A 22,437-nucleotide genomic window follows, 5' to 3' on the forward strand; every position below is an offset into this window, starting at 1 on the left:
CTTATAAACAAACCATCTTTGAAAATAAATGTTCATGCTAACCTAGAACTCAGGAATGATACGAGCAGCAAAATAAGCAGGTTCAGGGCGGTGAGGATCCATTTGAGCTGTGTTGACGTCTGTCACAGAAATGGAGGGTAGGACAAGAGTCTGCATACGAGTGACATTTTATCAAAATGACAGTCACCCATGCGAAGCGTTTATCTGCCATGATATAGTGACTGGTGTGTGGAAGTGCAGAAATGTTTCAGTAAAGAAAACATTTCAGTATAATCACAAAAACGTCATACAGACCTTCTAAATAAGTAGATTGTACCTAATCTATGGGGAAAGAAAGTCTTAGGACCAAGCGCTGGGCCTGTATAAGGAATGAACACATCCAGAGCAGTGGGGAGCATTGAACAAATTTGGGGATACAGGAAAGTAGCCTAAACAAATTCTTGTACTTTTAGCAAGTAGGAAGCAATTTATTCTCCATGATTAGATTTAATATTTTGATTAATAGTAATATGTCTTCCTTCTTCCTGGTAATATTTATAATTAACTGTGGGTTTTGGGTTGCTTCTTTTTAGAGTGTCCAAGAGGTTACTGCAGAAATGGTGGGACTTGTGTGGTGGAGAAAAATGGTCCAGTGTGTCGGTAAGAATAATTGCCTGTTTAAATTTTTTTAAACATTTATTATAGTCATCTTGTTTTTCTTGAGGCTGATCTAACAGAACATAAGGAACATATGGTTATTAAGGTAAAAACTGTGAATAATGGCAGTATTAACATTTATCTGTTTGAGTGTGAGAAAGGAATATATGATATTTAGAAAAATATCAATGACTTCACATGATTTTATATCTCTCAACATTCATTTTATATTGTATGGGACATATAGTTTTAATAATATTCATTATTTCTTGTTTTTAATGTTTATATCAGGTTATAAAAAGATTTCATATAGGTGTCATCCTATTTCAGATAAACTTAGTGTCTGTATTTTCTACCTCCCTTTTTATTTCAAGTTCTATAGTTTTCTAACAAGACAAGAATAAAATTAATTCATAAGTATAACCTTTTTCTGGTTTATTCAATGGATGTTTATGAGTAGATAAAGTTAAGGTACAGATAAGGAATACATTTGCATAGTTAAAGCAAAAATAATCAGAAATAGTTCTTATGATTTCTTCTGGGAATTATTTATATTGCCTATCAAAGATGGCTTGATTTTTTTTCTCTTACCCTTTAGGGAATATCGTGTAAAACAGTTTCATAAATTCTAAAGGAAATGATGCATATTCCATTATATTTGTGTTTCTGATTTTTTAATCTAACAGACCAGTGTATATATTACTTTGCTTATTAGAGAAATGGTTTCAGGTTGACACTCAAGTCATAACAAAGCACACAGAAGTATTAATATCTGAAAAAAACTCATTAATAGTTGTTTAAATGCTTATATCCTTCTGAGTCAACATTAATATTTGAGGAAAATTTGTTTATCACTTTAAAAGAAAGCAAACATGTCTACTAAGGAGAACAACAAAAATTTTTATGATGAAATACTACACTATTTTAACATTGTTGAAACAGAAATATTAATGTGTTTCTCAAAGTTTTTGGCTCTCAAATTCACTACATAATTTAACTCACAACATCTTAGCAAAATTATACTTTTCCCTATATCAGTTTCCATGGAAATTAGCTTTCTACAAACTATAACTTCATGGAAATACAGGATATATATTACTAATTTCTAAAAATCTTGTGGAAATTGAGAATGATGACATAAATATTTATTGAACATCAGCTGAGTGGGTAATGTTGTTTAGTGTCAACTGTTTACAATAAGGAGGTTTCAATTTTTCTCTTTTCTAACCCTGATGGTTAGACAAAAGCTCCCAACTGTAGTTAGTCTCAGCTGAGCAAGCAAAGAGTTTTGCGTTCTTGGCAACATCCTCATGTACTTAAATAAACTTTAAAAATTGAAATCCAGATGGTGATGTTTGAAACTTGTTTCTCTCAAGTGAGGAAACTCTGATGTGGGGGGAGAAGATATGACAAGAGGATTGAGAGAACTAGACTAAAGGAAGGAAATTAATGCAGCAAAATGTATTGAGTTGGCCAAAAACTTTGTTCGGATTTTTCACAAGATCTTATGGAAAAAACCCGCATGAAGTTTTTGGCCAATGCAATATAAAGGAATTCACTGACTGGAAAGCCAATGAAGTATTTTATTATGTTACTTTTCATAATAAATAATACTTTTCAAATAGCTAACTGTAATTACCATCAATATAAACAACTGGTCTGAGGGCTATCAGCTCCATGGGGTGAAAAATATGACTTTTTAACATTTTTTTCGTAGTATAATATGGTAGCCTTTTCATTCAAATTTTTATTTCTTTAAATGGTGAACTGCAGAAGTGACACGTGTATTGTAATAAAGTTTTTTAAAAGCATAAAATAGTGTATGAGGCAAAAAGTAGAAATCCCAACACCTAAATCCTCCTCTTGAGTAGTATGGTTTATACCCACATGGCTTTCTTTTCACACACACACACAAGCACACATTTATTTCTTACAAAAATGTAAATTATACTTTACAATACACTTTGTATTGTGTATGTGTGTTTTCTTTAATCTCTTCATGAAATGTCATGCTGTTCTTTCACATCAGTCAACATAGCTATAGATCTACCACTTACTGGTTGTGTATTATTGGGTGAATCCATTAATTTGACTGTTTCAGCTTCTTCTTTGTTAAAATGGAGAAAATAAGTGCACTCATAGAGCCTCTTAGAGCCGTTATGAGATTTAAAGGGGTTAATATACGTAAGACATTCTGCACAAAGCCTGACACATAAGACATTATAGGAATGCTACCTATTATTATTACTATGCCACTATTTTATACTGTGTAGTATATAGTGTTCAATATATGGGCTTGTCTTCATTTAATTAACCCCATGAATCCTATTACTGGTTGTTTGGTTCTTAAATATTTTGTTCCACAGTTATCTTGCAATACCCATCCTTTGACTTATTCTTGTACAGTTCCTTATTTTAAGCATACTGTGTCTTACTTTCTGTAATGCCAAATAACAATGTAAATTATTTCTAATGGCCCTTAGTGTCAGATTCATTTCCAGTTAAATTTAGCATCCAGTTCATTTGTCACATGCAGGTACTCATTTTTTGATATAAGGTTAAATGAAGACAGCTTTAGAATACGGTTTTAGAGTAACTCTAAATTTTTATTAGTTTTATATATAAGGATAAAATCTTAGTTATGATCACAATTTAAAAAATAAATTACGTATTTGTTGCAGAAAAGTTTCAAAACATAACAAAGCTTTGTGATATAAAAAAGTTTGCAATATGAATGATAAAAATCAGTTGGAAAGGAAAATCAAAATATTAGTTCAATGAGGAAAAGGAGCTATTAAAAATTCTAACCATTAAAGGCAAACTTCTTCATGTATTTTTTGTTGGAAGATAACGTGTATCCGGGGCTTCCCTCGTAGCTAAGTTGGTAAGGAAATGGTCTGCAATGCAGGCCACCTGGGTTCAATTCCTGTGTCAGGAAGATCCCCTGGAGAAGGAAATGGCAACCCACTCCAATATTCTTGCCTAGAGAATCCCCATGGACAGAAGAGCTTGGCAGGTTACAGTCCATGGGGTCGCCAAGAGTCAGATACAACTTAGAGACTAAACCACCACCAATGTGTATCCAATCACCATGATATATACATTTCAATGACAACATTTGAAAAAGTGGTATAAGAGTTTTATTTTTACTAGCCTGGAGAGTGTATAATTTGCAATTGCTTAAAGTTAAGATTAAAAAAATTAATAACTTTGACTTAAAGGAAATTCAAAATTTTCAAAAATTCTTTTAGAGTGTGGGCAAAAATTTTGAAGACCAAAATAGAAAATAAAGGTGATGTTTTTTGTACCCTTTCATGAGTTAATTCAGTCACTCAGTCGTGTCTGACTCTTTGTGACCCCATGGACTGGCACATCCCAAGCCTCCCTGTCCATCGCCAACTCCTGGAGTTTAATTAAACTCATGTCTATTGAGTCGGTGATGCTATTCAACCATCTCATCCTCTGTGGTCCCCTTCTCCTCCTGGCTTCAATCTTTCCCAGCATCAGGGTCTTTTCCAAAGAGTCAGTTCTTCGAATCAACTGGCCAAAGTATTGGAATTTCAGCTTCAGTATCAGTCCTTCCAATGAATATTTAGGACTGATTTCCTTTAGGATGGACTGGTTGGATCTCCTTGCAGTCCAAGGGACTCTCAAGAGTCTCCTCCAACACCACAGTTCAAAAGCATTAATTCTTCAGCGCTCAGCTTTCTTTATAGTCCAACACTCACATCCATACATGACTACTAGAAAAATCATAGCTTTGACTAGATGGACCTTTGTTGGCAAAGTAATGTCTCTGCTTTTTAATATGCTGTCTAGGTTGGTCATAACTCTTCTTCCAAGGAGCAAGTGTCTTAATTTCATGACTGCAGCTACCATCTGAAGGGATTTTGGAGCCCCCAAAAATAGTCTCTCATGTTTCCACTGTTTCCCCATCTATTTGCCATGAAGTGATGGGACCAGATGCCATGATCTTAGTTTTCTGAATGTTCAGTTAGAAGCCAGATTTTTCACTCCCCACTTGCACTTTCATCAAGAGGCTCTTTAGTTGTTCTTCGCTTTCTGCCATAAGGGTGGTGTCATTTACATATCTGAGGTTATTGATATTTCTCCTGGCAATCTTGATTCTAGCTTGTGCTTCATCCAGCCCAGCATTTCTCAAGAAGTACTCTGCATATAAGTTAAATAAGCAGGGTGGCGATATACAGCCTTGACGTACTCCTTTCCCTATTTGGGACCAGTCTGTTGTTCCATGTCCAGTTCTAACTGTTGCTTCTTGACCTGCATACAGATTTCTCAGGGGGCAGGTCAGGTGGTCTGGTGTTCCCATCTCTTTAAGAATTTTCCAGAGTTTGTTGTATATCTTTTCATGACTAGTACCAAATTCATACCTGATGTTATAAGAGCTATTTGTGTGATATACTGAATGAAGGATGAACAAATGGATATACATGCAGAGTTCTGGAGTTTCAAGGAAAAAATATCAATACTTTTTAATATGTTCTTAAGTTACCGAGGTGAGCATATAAAGTGAAGTCGCTCAGTTGTATCTGACCCTTTGTGACCCGATGGACTGCAGCCTGCCAGGCCCCTCCATCCATGGGATTTTCTAGGCAAGAATACTGGAGTGGGTTGCCATTTCCTTCTCCAGGGGATCTTCCCAACCCAGTGATCAAACCCAGGTCTCCTGCACTGCAGGCAGACTCTTTACCATCTGAACCACCAGGGACGCCCAGGTGAGCATATGGTCTCACCAAAACTCAGACCGTCAACCACAAAGGAACTATTGAATGTTTTCTAAGTAGACTGTAAGAAGAATATTGAGTGAGCCTATGATATGCTCATTATGCTAAAAAGTAATGACTCTCCAGTTTATAGGACAGAATGGATATAAAAAAAATAAATATCACCCATTAAAGAAACACTACTTTGCTATAATGACAGAAGAGGGTGCTCTTAAACTAGGAATCTTATGAAAGTGAAAGTGAAGTCGCTCAGTCGTGTCCGACTCTTTGCGACCCGGTGGACTATAGCCTACCAGGCTCCTCCATCCATGGGATTCTCCAGGCAAGGATACTGGAGTGGGTTGCCATTTCCTTCTCCAGGGATCTTCCCGATCCAGGGATTGAACCCGGGTCTCCTGCATTGCAGGCAGACCCTTTACTGTCTGAGCCACCATACCTGAAATCTACAACCCTGGGCTTTAAATGAAGAATAAATGCAATTTTCATACCTACAAAGCCACTGTTTAAAAGTTCACCTTATGAACACTATTCTTCTTCCTACAAAAAAGAGAAAGAAGAGGAGGAGGAGGAAGGAGAAGGATGGAGGGAAAGAAGAAAAAACAAGTAATATGAAACAAAAGACAGAGTACTTGACGATCTCAACCAGGCTCGTCCGTCCATGGAATTTTCCAGACAAGAGTACTGGAGTGGGTTGCCATCTCCTTCTCCTAAATATTGTCAGAAAAAAATAAAACATTTAGAGATAAGGGAAAAAAATCTTAATTGAGAAAGTCAAAACCAAAGTACCAATGGACAACACAACAGTAAGAATCAAAATTACTGATTGAACTCAGGAAAGAAAGTAAAAAAGAAAAACTAAATTATAATTCTCTCAAGGGAGGATATATTCAAATTAAATTTGTTAAGGAATTTTGAACAAAAGTGAGAAAATAACCAAGGGAATGAAAGTGAGATGAAGTAAAAAGAACCAAAGAGAAAGTAATTGAAGTGGAAGGCAAAAATCATGCATGTACAGTTGACCCTTGAACAACATGGATTTGAAGTACATACAACTTATATGCAGATTACAAATTCACTTATATACAGATTTTTAAAAAACATATGTACTACAGTATGCCATATTTCATGACTGGTTGGATCTGGGGATGTGGAACTTCAGATACAGCAGGTCAATTGTAAATTTATACACAAATTTTCAACTGTGCAGGGGTTGGAGTCCCTATACCTCAAGTTGTTCAAAGATCAACTGTAGTTTGAGTCCCTAAGGAAGGAAATCAAAACAATAGAACAGAATTAATATTTAAAACTATCATCCAAGAAACTAAAAAATGAAAGAAGACCTGAATTTACATAATGAAAGGATGAACAACTGTTAAGATGACAGTTTGTCAGCAACCTGGGAAATTTGACACAAACCCAGCATTTCCAAGATATATCCTAGTAAAAACCGGAGGCTCTAAACCAAAGAAAAATATTCTCATTACCTGTAGGGAAAAAGACCAAATAATAAGGAAAAGGGATTAGTCAAGCATTAGACTTCTGAAATCAGAGAGACAAAGAAACCTATTAGGATTTTCTCCAGAATTTAAAAAAAAAGTCTTTGACAAAATTTAATATCCATTCCTGATTTTTTTTAAAAAGCCTTAAGGAACATATGAATTGGTATCCAACTGATGCTTTCTTAATGTGATAAGAAATTCTTATTTTAAATTTTGAATCAATTCTTTATTTATAAATTCAGTATCTTAATTGAGAATCACACAAGGCGTTTCCATTAAAATGTTAGGAACAAGGAAATTTGACCCCTATCTTCACTGACATTTAATATTGTATGGGAGATAGTAATCAATTTAGTTGGACCAAAAACAAAAGAAAAAAAAACAGCCTAAGAACTAGGAAAGAACTTAAATTATTATGACAGTATACCTGGAAAACCTTAGAAAATTAATCATAAATAAAATTTAAAAATTGAAAACAATTCCATAAGTAAGTTTGGAGGATATAAAATTAGCATTCAAAAATCAGTAGTCAGTATACACAAAACTCTGGGAAAATGGAAAAGGAAACCCTATTCATAACAAAAACAAAAAGATAAAATATTTATGAATAAATTTAATAAAGTAAAAAGCAAATCCATATGATAAAATCAATCCCACAGTCTTGAACAGGTAGAAAGACATTTTCCTTCTCTGGGTAGCTGACTCAACATCTTAAAGGACCTTGGTCCCTAGGTCAGTCTATGAATTTTACACAACCCTACAAAAATATCCACAAATTGGGGTAAATAATTTGATAATAAAATTATATGGGAAAATAAACATAGAATTAGCTAGTTAACTGTTGAAAAAGCTACTAGAAGCTGAATAGACCGACTAGTACAAAGATAGTAAAGTCCTTACTATTAAAGTAGGATAGTACAGGAAACTGAGTAGACTTTATAGACATTTTAGACTAACAATAAAAAGTCTAGAAATACATTTAACTGCATATGAAAACTTAGTAAATATTAATGACAGCATCTCAGTCTCAGAACAGGATGGACTTTCAAGCAGTGATGGGGCAACTTCTATTTGGAAAACAGATAAAAATTAGAACTATACCTCACACCATACACAAATAAAAATAAACTTCAGGTAGATCAGAGTTCAAAGTGAAACCATGCATATACTAGGGTGATTTTTAAAACCAGTTACATACATGGTGAATTTCTCAATAATTTGGATAGAAGAAAAAAGCAGGTCCAAATATGATAAAATATAATACTGATAAATTTGACTACATAAAATTGTGGTTAGAAGGAATATTTTGCATGTTATAAAAAAGCACCATATGCAACATTGAAAGACGCCTGTCAGTCTGAGAGAAGATGTTTGTATCACATATCTCAGGAAAATGAAAATATGCCTAATACTTAAGTATTTTAAAATATGGCCAAAGCCTAAACATCAGATTAAAAACAGACCATGATTAGTTTAAAAATGTGCAAAATTACACTTAACTATATGAAGAAACCTCAACTTCATTCATGATAAAGATAAAACCATACTAAGATGCTGTTCTCTGCCTCTCTGATGAGCAACATATTCTGTTGGTAGGAAAGTAAAGAAACAAGCACTTTGCTAGGGGAAATGCAAATCGGTATAATTTTTAGAGAAGTGAATTTGGCAGTATATAGCAAAAATACATATGCATTTACTTCTTGAACCTAAGAATTCCACTCCTAGAATTTATACTCTTGGTACAATTCCAGCACTATGAGAATGCATGTCCACAAAGTTACTCACTGTAAGCATTTTTTATAATTTCAAAATATTGGAAACAACCTAAATGCTGACATATAGGAGAGTGGCGGAATAAAGGATGGTACCTTCCCACGACAGACTGCAATTGGGATGTAAAGAGTTAAGGGGTGTCCCTTCTACCAGATGTGAGACAAGTGTCGCCTGGGGCAGGCTAAAGGAAAATGAGACTATACAGTCATAGTTGCTAGAATTATCATATGGCTTTTCTTTCATTTGACGCAAATGTTAAAAATCAGATGTCTTACTGTCACACGTCAGGTACCTCTTAAGTGTCTGACGTGACTTTGGCCTTCACAGAAACCTATAGGGTAGATGATATTGTGTCTGATTTGGCAGGTAAGAAAATGAGACCATGAAATTGAGTTTTCCTAAAGACAAAGGGCAAGAAAGTGGTGGTGTTAAGACAAACCTTAGTCTTCTGGCCAGTGTCTGTACTCCTAAGTTATCAACCATTGTGATATGTTGCCTCTTTGGGTATTTGACTAGGTGACTCCTTTTTTTAAATTTTATTTTAATTAGTTAATTAATTTATTTGACTGCACCGGGTCTCAGTTGCGGCATGTGGGCTCTTTAGCTGCTGTATGTGGGATCTAGTTGCCTGACCAGGGATCAAACCTGGGCCCCCAACATTGGGAGCACAGAGTCTTAGCCACTGGACCACCAAGAAAGTCCTGGTGACTCATGATTCTATAATTGCCAGATTCATTGAGTATAGCTTTGACTCAAATGCCTGAAGAAATTATAAAACTAAGTTTTATTTGCATTTGGGTGTTTTCTGTTCTTTAACACACTATGCACTTCTATTCTTATGAGTGTTCATGTTATTTCTTTCTGGCCATTTTTCACTTTCTCACCTTGACTACCTGAAAAACTCCAGATTAATTTTTTATGTCCCAACTTGTAGAACCTCCTCTCTATTTCCATGAACCCACATGCATATGAGCCATATCCTGTAGGAAGTATACAAAAGAGGGCAGGAATCTGACCCTAAAACCAGGTCAACCTGGGCTTGGGTATGAACTCCATCCACCATTGACTAACTCCATGACTTTGAATTAATTACCTCATTTTTTTCTAAAGAGGAGGGGAAATTAACATTCACTAAGAAACCAACATTCTCTGCCATGATGGAGCTTTGAATTGAAAAGAGCTTCTGTATTGCTAAATATATATAATTCATAATTGTTTTATTTACTTAAGAACACTTTTAAAATGTATCTAAGTGGAAAGCACTAGTAATCTGTTTGCCAGTTTCTTATTTAACATCATTGAAATCATCTCCATAGCAACCAACAACAATTCTTTACTGGTGGAAAATAGAACAAATTATCAAAATTTAAGATCAGGACCTCTGTTTTTTTTTTTTTTCAAACAGAGTACTGAAGTGCTAAGGACTAACAAATATATTTATAATAACATTTGAATGCTTTGTAAATGAAAATTATTTCAAAATTTCAAGAAGTCAATTTAAAAAGAGAGCATTCAGATGTTCTGTGTAGCAAGCTTAAGGGCCGTGCAGTTGCTTTTCTTTTCATATCTACTAATAACACATGAAGAGACCACTTGATGGGAAAATATAAATCACCACAATTGGCCCAAACAGAAATATTAAAGTTGATTAGATTAAATGACATAGTAGAAATTTCATGTCAAAGATGTAGTCCCTCTCCTCCAAAAACTTAAATGTGTACATCTAATTTAAAAACTGAAAGTATTTTCCCTTAAAGCCAGGAATAAGGGGAAAAAAAAGGGTCTGAGATTATTCTATTTGCTCAAGAGGTTGGAGTGAAGGAACAAGCAAAAAAAAAGTCAGAATTAAACATATTAAAAAAGAAGAAACACAAATATTACTGCAGATACTCACAGTCCTGGAAAGTCAAGCAAATTAACTGTGACACTATTAGAATGATAAAAAGGGCTCAACAAGGTAGATAGATACAAGATAAAAATGCAAGACTAATTAAATTTCCTTTTCACTAGTAAGAACAATAATTAAACAAGATAATTAGAAAAAGAACTCCATCCTGATAGTGTTATTATAGTATATACATGCATACACTTAAATGATGAAGACCCACATAAAGAAAACTGCAGGCACAAATGAAGGATACTCAGAGACCTAATCAAATGGATAAGAAAAGAAAACAAACTTACTTTCTGGAATTAGCAATATTCAATAATATAATTGAATTCAATAATGATAATTAACAAATGACATTTTTTTAGTGTTTTAGATTTTGTTTGATTTTGAAGTAGACCAGTGGATCTTAATGTTCACTAGAAAAAGAAATATAATATTTAAAGACAAAATTAAGGATTGCTATTTGTTGTACTTTATATTAAAGCTTGCTATAAGGTCTTGGTAATAAATATTGTGGAGAAGGGACAGAAACCAACAAATAGACTATTGGAACAGAATGAAGTACCTACTAATAGGTTGATATAGCTATGTGGAATTAATATAAAACCATTGGCATTTCATGTTGATGAGGGTAGATGGGTTGGACTATGTGATAATTGATGTTAGGACTATTGGTTAGCTATTTATTTTAAAATATTAATTGTTATTGACATTATACCCAGAAATTAATCTGGGTATAATGAACTAATCTCAGATTTGTTAAAGGTATAAATAGGGAAATCTTATCATTAAAGCAAATATACAATGAGAGAATATTTTAAAATCTTGAAGAATGGAAGTCATTTGTAAGCTTACTAGCAACCATAAGGGGCTTCCCTAGTGGCTCAGACAGTAAAGTGTCTGCCTGTAATGCGGGAGACCCAGGTTCGATCCCTGGGTTGGGAAGATCCCCTAAAGAAGGAAATGGTAACCCACTCCAGAAAAGATGAACAGGTTTGGAAATTTGACCACATGGATGGTTCCTAAACAAAAATGAAACTGCAGTAATGGTGAAAGACACAACAGCAGGCCACAAGAAAGATATACAGTAAATACCATAGATGGAGATTAGCTATAATATATGTAGTATCCCCTCAGAGCAATACATATAATGCAATAAATGATAGACAAAGATTATTCACTGAAGAAGGAATATAAGTGTTCAACACATACCAGAAAAAACTCAACACTCATTAATAAAAAAGTACAAAGTTAAACCTTTTAAACTTTGGTTTATCCTATCAAGGTGACAAAAGAATATTTAGTAATATCTACCATTTTAGTAGATAGTACTAGATAGATAGTAGGTAGTACTACTCAATAGTACTACTATCTACTAATATCTACTAGAAGGTAGAAATATTTACCCTCTTTTATACAGATTATGGGAATATAACTTGTATATTTAGGAAATTATACATACAACATTTAGGAAAAGAAACGTGTAGGAAAGACAAAGTGACAATATCCATTCAAGATTTTTAATATCCATACTCTTAAACTCAGTCATCTCAACCCTAGGACTCTAGCCCACTATCATATTAACAAAAAAATATAGATAAATGTGTTGATTTGGGTATTTTGCCACTAGTATTTTAAAAATGATTTTTAAATGAAATATAAATCCTGACAGAAAAGTATCTTTGTTGTTAGGTAAAAATGCACAGATTCCAAAATAATACGTGTATTAAAATCCTATGTGAGGGAGGGCGGGCAGAAAGTATGTGAAAATGCAAGACAGACGCTTATGGCAGCATGAGCATCGACGCATTCAGGGTTGTCCGTGACCTCTCTAGAAGGAGACTGGCTCTGGAGAAAAGGACAATCTCACATTTTAGTTTCTGCATTTTTATCTTAACAAGAACTGCTCTTGTAGTTCAGAAATGCATTTTTTCCAAAAGATCTTTAAAATGGTTGCAGTGTTTAAAAAAGAATAACACCTCTTACAGTAAAAGGCAGAGCCGACTGTCTGCTTTTAGCAGCAGCTCCGTGATGAGATGTGCCTGTCTCTGGGTTTTCCTCCCCCGTTGTCAGAAAGCATTACACACTTTCTGCCTCGTGTGGAGTCAGACAGGCCAGGCAGGCCAGGAATGCGACTGACGATGAAACAAATAACCTCTCTCACCAAGCCTCCCTCCCGACCTCCCTCCCACAGCTCCATTCTCCTCTGATCACATATGCCCAGAGAATCATGAAAATCAAAAGCCCAGTAATACCTCATTCTCCCTCTCTGACACTTTCCCAGAAAGCAAGCCTTGTGAAGTGTTGGGCCACTTAATTGTCCGGTTGTTTTTAGACTCCCCCTGCCAGCCTGTAAACTTTCACAGCTGACTACAGCCTCGCTTTGACAATCTGATGCAACTGCCTTCTGAATGACCTGTGGTGTGGACTCATCCCGAAAGGGTGCCCTCCAAAGAAGCACATGGCCCAGATTTTGTTCACTGGTTGTTGCTGACAGAGATTTGTGATCCAGATATTTTCCAAAGTCTCTGGTCTGACCTGACTGTTAAGTAGATATTTCTCTTCTCCTGGAAGAAAAGTGGTGGGTTATTTCTGGGGCAGGATCTACTGTGCCAAAGGACTGGCCTTAAAAGAGAGAGAACAAGAGATAGCTGTCTATATTGTGAAGATCGGGGTCTTGAAAAAGCTCAGTGCCTCACCAGTCCTAAAATAGCTGCGTCAGAAAATGTTTCCTCTTCGTTGACACCGTTTTTACTTTCTCACTTTTCCTAGCCTATGCACACCGGTGCTTTGACGAGGTAGTCGTTGATTGGAAGTGACATCCGTTCTCCCTTTGCCAAGCTTGATGTGTGTGTATGTGTCCAGCCCCATCTCCTGAATAGGGGAGAGAGTGCCCAGCAGAGGTGCTGAGACCTGAGCTTCGAAGAACGCTGGCAAAAAGTCATGCCTCTGATGGAATTTCACAATTTCCCAAACCAGGCTCCCTAGTGGCACTGGACTGCAGGCCTTCCAGCTCTGCCCTGATCCTACATAGCTTTTCTTCCTGCTCAGCCAGCATGAGTTTAACTATGTCAAGAGCAGACTTCTTTGTGCTGTTGCTAGGTGGCTGATCTCTGCCTTACAGAAGCAGACTCTACCAAATGAGGGAGGACTTTTTGAACGTGTCCCTCTTCCTAGTGAAATGTTGACACATCTGAGTAGTTCAGTGCATTTTAATTTTGAAACCTCCGTGGGACTTTTCTTATCCTCTGAAAGTCCTGGTTTATTTGTGTGATTGCCTTAATCTGCTGTCCATCTGTAACTCTGAGATGGAGGACATCCCTTTGTATTCTTCAGAAAAAGACTTTGTTTATTTTCCTTGTTTGCACCAGGAGGAAGAAGGAGGTAATGGAACTTGTTTATGTCTCTAAGTTTAGGATTAAATGACCTCTATTCATGATCAGTGGCTAGATTTTATATAAGCTATAAATCTATAAGGTGGTATTATCCTTCTGTTTACTGTGTATTGAAACATAAGGAATTGTAAGTCAGACGTATGAAAACTAGAAAAGGCAACACACAATGTGGAAAAAATAACTTTAAGCAAAATATGATAGTGTTGACTTCTTGACTTTTCATTCCGTCTGTGTGCCATGACTGACCACACAAATATATTGCAGTAAATACCACAGGTGCAGCATAAAAAAAAAGATAAAAGGAGAGAACAGGCATTTTGGTATTAAGAGAAAGGTATCCCTTTTGAATTTATTGCCTGAGGATTCAGAATGAAAACATATCAGATCATTTCGTAGCAAAATTTGTGTTTCAGTGCTGCCACTATCTGAAAATGTAGAAGACTAAAGTAGCATGCTTTGGAGTATATATGGGGAATTCTAAGTTTGGAAGAAGAATATTTTCTAATAATTACTTTTTTTCATTTTGTAGATAAAACTGAAAAGTACTGTTCTCTTGTTAGAGTGTCAGAATGAGAATGTGTTTAGTCTGAAGGCTTCAACATAGAAAATAAGGCATTATATATATTATTCTTTTCCATTTGTTGGAACTAAAAAAGATATTATAAGAATTTTCTCTGTAACGATGTAAAGTATAATGTGTTGCCTTTTCCTATTGGTTATGGAGGGACACAAGTTATATACATAAAAAGATATATGTTGATAGATGATTTGTAATATATTCTTTTTATGTTATTTTTTTTCACTAGGACAAATCACCCTAGGGAACAACTGTGTATCCATACTGACAAGTAGTTTGCCTATATTTTTGTTTGTCTTTATGGTAATGTATCACAATATATAAAACTTAATCATTTATTGAAGGTCAAGTATATGAAATAGTGTGAGGTATAAGAAAATGAAGAATGGATTTAGAATTAGATCTGCCTGACTATCCTTCATAATTGTATACTGGTGTTAGAAGCCTATCAGAAAAGACAAATCCAGATGGCTAAAATAACAAAACTTTCAAGAATACTTACTCTAATGAAGGCATTGGCAAGGTATAAGGAATGACAAGGGATGGTGAGACTCCTGGAGGCTAGCAGCAGTAGAAAGACTACACGGAGGGGACATGGATGCCCAGTTCCCCGTGAGAGCTGGAACCGTGGGGAGGCGACCTCATAGCAGGAGTGGGAGTTGAGGAAGCAGCTGCCTGTCAGAGAAACTGGAGGAAACAAACAGATAAAACATATCTGAATTCTCCGTTCTCCCACCCTTCCAACTCCAGCTTCTGTCTCCCTCTGGCTGAACCCGACAGAAAGTCAACCAAGGACCACAGATAAGGATGTCATTGGCTCCTCACAGATAAGGGCACAGAAGGGAGTGATCTGTAGAGTGCTATGATTTCTAGAAACATAAAAAAAAAAAAAAGAATATTAGGAAAGCAATATTGAAAGAAAAAAGATGCTGAGAATATTTTTGATTGAGTAAGATTATGACTTCAAATGTACCACACAAAGTACTATACACATACGAAAAACAAAACAAAAAACCCCAAATCCACCACTTAATGTGTCATAGAAAAATTGCAGGATATTAGGAGAAAGAGACTATTTTTAAAGCATTTGGAAGAACAGATACACAGTACTTATAAAGTTGTAGCAATTAAACTGACCATGGACTTGTCTCAGGACACCACATGACAACAGAGGGAAAGTACTGAGGGAACATAATTGTCAAATTGAAATTCCATGCTCTGGTAAGCTCTTTAAAATAAGGCCTGAGTGAAATAAAGATGTGGTCAGAGGAATATTTATTATCCATAGGCTTTCTAATAAAAGAGGTTTTCTCTGGTGGTCCAGTGGTTAAGAATCTGCCTGCCAATACAAGGGACAAGGGTTCAATCCCTGGTCTGGCAAGATAGCACATGCCTTGAGGCAGCGAAGCCCATGCGCTACAACTACGGAAGCCTGTGCATCTGGAGCCTGCACTCCACAAGGGAAGCCGCTGCAACGAGAAGCCTGCACTGCAGCTACAGAGTAACCCCCACTCTCTGCAACTAGAGAAAAGCCGATGCAAAACCATGAAAACCCAGTGCAATCAGAAATAAACAAATATTAAAAATAAATAAATAAATAATTCATTGGTAAGTATTGAAACAAAGAGAAAACTTTATCCCAAAGGAAAAGTGTAGATGTGCACACAATGGTGATTCAAGAAGTTGGTTCAACCCTTCTATAAAGTTATTAGCTATTACCTCTAAAAATAATAGAAGTAGAAAAACCATCCTACTTACTTTACTTTATGAGTGCGTGCATGCTCAGTTGCTATGTCTGATTCTTTGCTACCCAATGGGCTGTAGCCCACCAGGCTCCTCTGTCCATGCGATTTTTCCAGGCAAGAATTCTGGATTGAGTTGCTGTTTTCTCCTCCAAGGGCTCTTCCTGACCCAGGGATTGAACCTGAATCTCCTGTGTCTTCTGCATTGGCGAGTGGATTCTTTACCACTGAGCCACTTAGGATAATATTGGTATCAACAATGCATAAGGGCAAAGCAGAGAAAGTGTAGAGAAAGTTTACTTCTAAACACAAAAGTGCAAATCAAAAGTGAAACCAAATATATCAATTGTTAGCAGATAAAGTAACTTATTCCCAATGAGGTTCAGGAGCTTGCCACTGTGCTAGTGGTGACGAAACTGGATATCAGGTCAACCTAGTTCCAGATCCAGGGTCAAAGGGGAGTCATCAGTGGTTTATAACCACATTAGTCATATGGTCAAAATTCTGTTTTCAGAAGGTTAATGTCCCATTTCCTTTCCAGAAATAAGAAATGAATCAGCAAACATGCCAGCTACATGCCAAGGTGGGCACATGGGGTGAAGTCATAATACTGCTATGCCAAGATAAAATCTCCAAAACAAATTTGAGATCGCTTTCCCAGAGAGAAACCACTTGGTATGAGAAAGACCGCATCACTAACAGATGGAAGAATTCAGGAGAGAAGGCAAAAAATCTTTTAGTCGTAAAGGAAGCTTTAGTCAACAAAAGGAATATCAAGGATCTATACACTAAATGTTTAAACAAAGGCAATGAATAAGGTCCTATATGCCAAAGGACACTTTTCCTTCTATTGATTTCTTTCCATGGATCATGAAAACATGTCAAGTGTGTAAAAGCCACAGGACAAAAAGTTAGGTGAAGATGATAATGGAGAGAATACTTAAAGACACTGAAATTAATCATGCAAGTTACATGGGTGAGATGGGGGGAGGGGAGAGAGGCCCAACAGAGAGGGGATCTATATATAATTATGACTGATTCATGTTGTTGTATGGCAGAAATCAACATAACATTGTAAAGCAAGTTTCCTCCAATTAAAAAATAAATTTTAAAAAAGCCAAGTACAGGGAAGAAAAAAAGAGTTACAGGTATACCATTCATCCAAAAGTCAAGTGATACTGCATTAAGTGAGTAGCAGAAAATTCATCATAGAGATTTTAGAACTAATAAGTCAAATGTGAGTGATGGATAATAAAGAAGGAAGAGTGAAAGTTTACCCTAACCCTTTTTAACAACTTGGAAAGTGGTGGTACAGTAAACTGGAACTTGAGTGTCTAGAAGAGTTGTTTTCAAGAGAAGAGAACTAATATTCTATTAAACTCTTAGGAAAGTATATTTCCAGCTACTTCAGGAATGTGAACCAAACAATCCTTCACCAGAACTCGGGTTTGTTTGCAATTATTATGGCATTTTTTTTAGCCTTTGCTCTTAGATTCCAAAGAGGTCACCTCCCACAAAAGATTGTCTTGGAAGCTGAGTGTTTGGCAGCAGTCCTAGAAAAGGAAGCCCAGACTCAAACCATAAGAGACATGTCAGCAAACAGTTTAACTTCCCTTTTGTCATGAGGATGACCAGAGTAACAGGAAGGGTAGGGTGTTTTTAAATTATTATTTATTCTTCTTTACTGAAGCCTCATGAAAACTAAATTCTTAAACTTTGCTTTATCTGAGTAGGAAAAAAAAAATCATTCCGAACTCTATACAGTGTACAACCATACACAAAGTAAAAGTTAGGAAGTCAAGGGGAGGAATGGTCCAGAAGTTCAAATATAGAAATGAATACAGTGTCAAAAATGTGTAACATTGTTCTCCTTAAAAAAATGTGTAACAAAGAAAAAAGTTTAGTCTTCATATTGTACTTTTTGGGCTTTCCTGCCTGGTAGCTCGGCTGGTGAAGAATCCGTCTGCAATGCAAGACATCCCAGTTTGATTCCTGGGTCAGGAAGATCCCCTGGAGAAGGGATAGGTTACCCACTCCAGTATTCCTGGTAAACAATCTGCCTGCAATGAGGCAGACCTGGGTTTGATCCCTGGGTTGGGAAGATCCCCTGGAGGAGGGTGTGGCAGCAGTAATTCTTGCCTAAAGACTTCCCGTGGACAAAGGAGCCTGGCAGGCTTCAGTTCACGGGGTCGCAAAGAGTTGGACCCGACTAAGCACAGCACAGCACTGAGCTTTTATTTTAGAAAAACCTCCATCGCGTCACCAGACAGACGTCGGTTGCACATAGATGGTTGAAACTCCTGTGCTCAGTTGTCTATATGATGCCGGCAGGATGTAGTCATCTCTGTTTAGTCTTGATTAGAACGGTGGCTGAAATGAAATAGTGCAAATTGAACAAGCACGTCTCTGATCCCTGTAAGAATCCTGTAAAATAACGCTGTCCACCACACAAGCTTTTTCCAGCTCTCACCATACATTTTGAGGAAGATGCAAAAACAAATAACACTTCAAAATTGAGTCTGATACTCCACAGTATCCCTGAAGGGATCACTGAGATCTCAGTGTTCCAGTCCTGGAGTGTACCAGAACCTGAGCATACAGCTCTAGTCTTCCATCATAAAATCCATGTGAGAAATGGCAGATACAAATTATTTCACTGGCAGAAGGCATTAAATAAGAAAGTATGAATATACCACAATCAAGCATTAGTATTTTCTCTGATCATATTTGCAATGTATATACCTCTGGCCAGCAGCTAACCACCGTATCACTTTCAGATAATTTGTATGTATGTTTTTAACTCAGCAAGATAGTATATAGTTTGAGTCACCATTAACTAAACCTAGAATTTCTTTTCCTCTAGAGTCAATGTATGGTTTTGTGTCTATATATCTTAGAGAAGAACATATGGGATTTTTTTTTTCAGGGGTGGTAGTAGTGGAGATGGAGGTTATTTTCAGTAGAACTTGGCCAATTAAATGAAACCAGCTCAAATCACCTCCTCTCCCCTCAAGTCAAATGTATTACACTAACTCCCCATTGAATGTGATGCCTCATTGTATTCTTCTCCTCAGCTGCTATTTCCTGAAGTCCCATTGCAGTATCCTAGGATGTTTCCAATCCTGAAAAAGAAAAAGGAGGAGAAAAAGTCTGTTTCAGTTATTTCAATAGATAAATGTGTATGGGGTCTTTCAAAAACCTCAATGGAAACTTAATACTGAGCATTTTATTAATTTCCTTTCTACCCTAAGCATATTCTGTATCATATACTTTATGGATTCTCATAACACTAGACTATTTTGAAAAATATGGTATCTAACAGCACCTAATTCTAATTTGTATCTCTCTGGGTCACTGTTAGTCTGTGGTTAAAAAGTTCCTCTCATTTTGTTTCTTGAACCTATCTCATTTCCTCCTTTCTCCCTTCTACTTAATCCAGAAATAACTGTTTCATGGTATTACATAACAAAAGAGCTGAGAGGTGGCAATTATATAATCATTTTTTGTTTTTCAAATGAAAAGGAAAAAATACAAAAATGGAACTTGTCAGAATAATGGAGTTTTATCTTTGAAAAAAAATTAGCACTATGCAGTTTTTATTTTGTTTTCATATCCAACCAGAAATCATCTAGGAATTGCTTTCTAATCATGTTATTATCCTCTTAATGCCATCTGTGTTTTTCTCTCTTGGACATTCATTTTTACTAATGGTCCCAAGGGAAGATTAAAAATAGGTTTAAAAAAAGAGGTAAAAGCTAAAATGATTGGATTTAAAAATCCCAAAGGTATATTTACCATAAATTTATCACATTTAAATATCCCAAAGATATGTTTAATGTAAACATATTTAGACTCTATGATGGTGGATTATATTTTTATATGATAGTATATATAGTATGACAAGTTTGATAAACATCAAGTAATACATTAGGATATTCTAGAATTAGCATTCAAAATCTTATTTTTAGATAGGATGATTAAAGTAAATTATGAAGATCACTAAAGATATTATAAATAAACTATATGTATCAGAGTACCAAGCAATAATTATATGCACATTCATTGATTTTGATCATTAGACAAACACTTTACATGCAAAAGGAAAAGGTGCATTCTGAAATACAAAAAGGAAGTGGCAGTGGATACTGCTTTATATAAGAGTGTGGTTTTTACAAGTAAAGACCTCATCTTAAAACAGACTAATAATTTTGGTTTACTTATTGACCAACTATTTTCCCCCAGTATAATATTAGAGTTTGTTTAGAATGTTTTATTTCTGGTACTCTAATTCTCCATTACAGATTATAGGATCCTACAGACAAATTATGGAAAAAGGAAGACCTTCAAGGAGTGATAGAAACCATTTGTTACATTCTTGGAGTGAAAAATCTTTGTTAGAAGAAAATGAGCATCGTAGCTATCTTATAATCTAATGGGAGTTTGCTGTCTGTTATGCAAGCTCATTGGTTGATTTTTAATGCCTGGAAAAGCATTTTATAACAAGTATATATACAAAATATTTACCAAACACTTGACATGACTTCCTCAGAATTAAATTGTAAATTCAACATATATTAAATGACCCAAGTTTTATTATGGTCCATATACCTCGACCTTGTCCTTTTATTATTGATAATAACAAGTAAACACATAATGGTAAGAACTGGAGATTATCTTTGAATGAATAAAGATTAATGTATACTTTTCCTTAAAATTAACACTAATCCCTGACACATGTGCACCCATGACTGATTCATGTCAATGTATGTAAAAACCACCACAATATTGTAAAGTAACTAGCCTCCAATTAAAATAAATTAATTAATTCAAAAATAAGTTAAAAATAACCTCAGTCATTTGTGGTATAGTTTTAAGATATTTTTGAATGATAGAGGTCAATTTCAACCCCAAACTAAATTTACTGAAACTGCCAGATACTTTGTTTTTAAGGGTTAGCCCAACAAAACAGTGTTTTTGTCTGTATATTTGTACAAACAAATTGTTTTTGTTTGTGATTTATGTAAATCTCCATAAATTGGCTTGAATCATTGTGGAAACAGGATAACAGACTGTTCAGAAAATCTGCTGAACAATCTTAGTGGCTAATTTTATTACTCTTCTATGAAGGTATGTTGAACTCTATGATCCTCCGAGTTAGAAAAATGGGTACATTTTTGACTAGGGCTTGGTACCCTTTTCTTTTAAAATCCATTTAGAAGTACAGAAATTATTATAAACACCAACCTAAGCAACAGGAATATTGAGGGCTTTTTCTTTTTTTAATTTAAAACAGCCTACCTACATAGTTGACTCTCTTTCATTGTTACTTCCAATCTCTCAGTAAAAAGTAAAAAATCAAAAAAAGCAAAGGTAAAGTAAACAATATAAAAGCACACTAGAAATTTATAGAGTAGAATAGCAGGGAAAAAGATAAAAATAATCAGAACAGTCAATACACATATAATCCAACTGAACAAACCTATTTCTAAGGCGTGGTGCAATAGTTTGAGTAATTGAGAAAGATCTAAGAATAAAAAATATATACTCTGCATAGAAATCCTCAAGTTCAATTTAGGTGATGTTCTATTGAAAAGATCTGGGTCTTTTAAAATTTGAAGTATTACGTTAGATACCTCCAGCTTGAGAGTCTAGAGTGAGAGAACTAAAGATAACTGGCATCCATGTATTACTCAGCAAGGGGATGTGGTTGTGAAGTTAGAGGGGTCTTTAAGGAAGTGGTCTCAGATAGACTTATGCAAACAAAGCCATTACCATTGGCTCCAAAAAGCTCTCTCTTCAGGTTCTCACTGAACTTGATTCATGTTGTGACTTAGCAGCTGTAATAATTTTGTAGTTAGTCCAAACATAGCTGTCTTATCGCCTCCTCATGGGTAATGGTCAAGTTTAGTTTCCCTTTGCATTTCTTTTATATATTTCATCACTGTAGGAAACATTTTGCATACCAACTAGTATGGTAATTATTAGTTTTGGGGTAAAGACATGAATGTTGTAAGTTTACATGAATAAGACTGTGTGTGTTATTTCTTCAGTTAACCAAAACTGTGCCTGATTAAATTGTCCAATAATTTTAACATACTTTTTAATGTAATCACATATTAATAATGATAATAGATGGGGAAGATCAGCACCCAGTCTTCTTATTTTAGCCCCTGACTCCA

The 22,437-nt window shown here is 35.5% G+C and overlaps 1 protein-coding gene across 1 annotated transcript in view; it reads left to right on the forward strand.

Annotated features, from left to right (window-relative positions):
• MALRD1 (MAM and LDL receptor class A domain containing 1) overlaps positions 1-22,437 on the forward strand; it is a 515,151-nt gene that overhangs the window by 424,896 nt on the left and 67,818 nt on the right. Inside the window, exon 36 of the mRNA XM_043884605.1 lies at positions 573-639. Coding sequence (XP_043740540.1) covers positions 573-639 — 67 coding nt within the window. The remainder of the gene's footprint in view (positions 1-572; positions 640-22,437) is intronic.

Source organism: Cervus elaphus, chromosome 23 (assembly GCF_910594005.1).
Source record: "Cervus elaphus chromosome 23, mCerEla1.1, whole genome shotgun sequence".
Classification (NCBI taxonomy): Eukaryota; Metazoa; Chordata; class Mammalia; order Artiodactyla; family Cervidae; genus Cervus; species Cervus elaphus.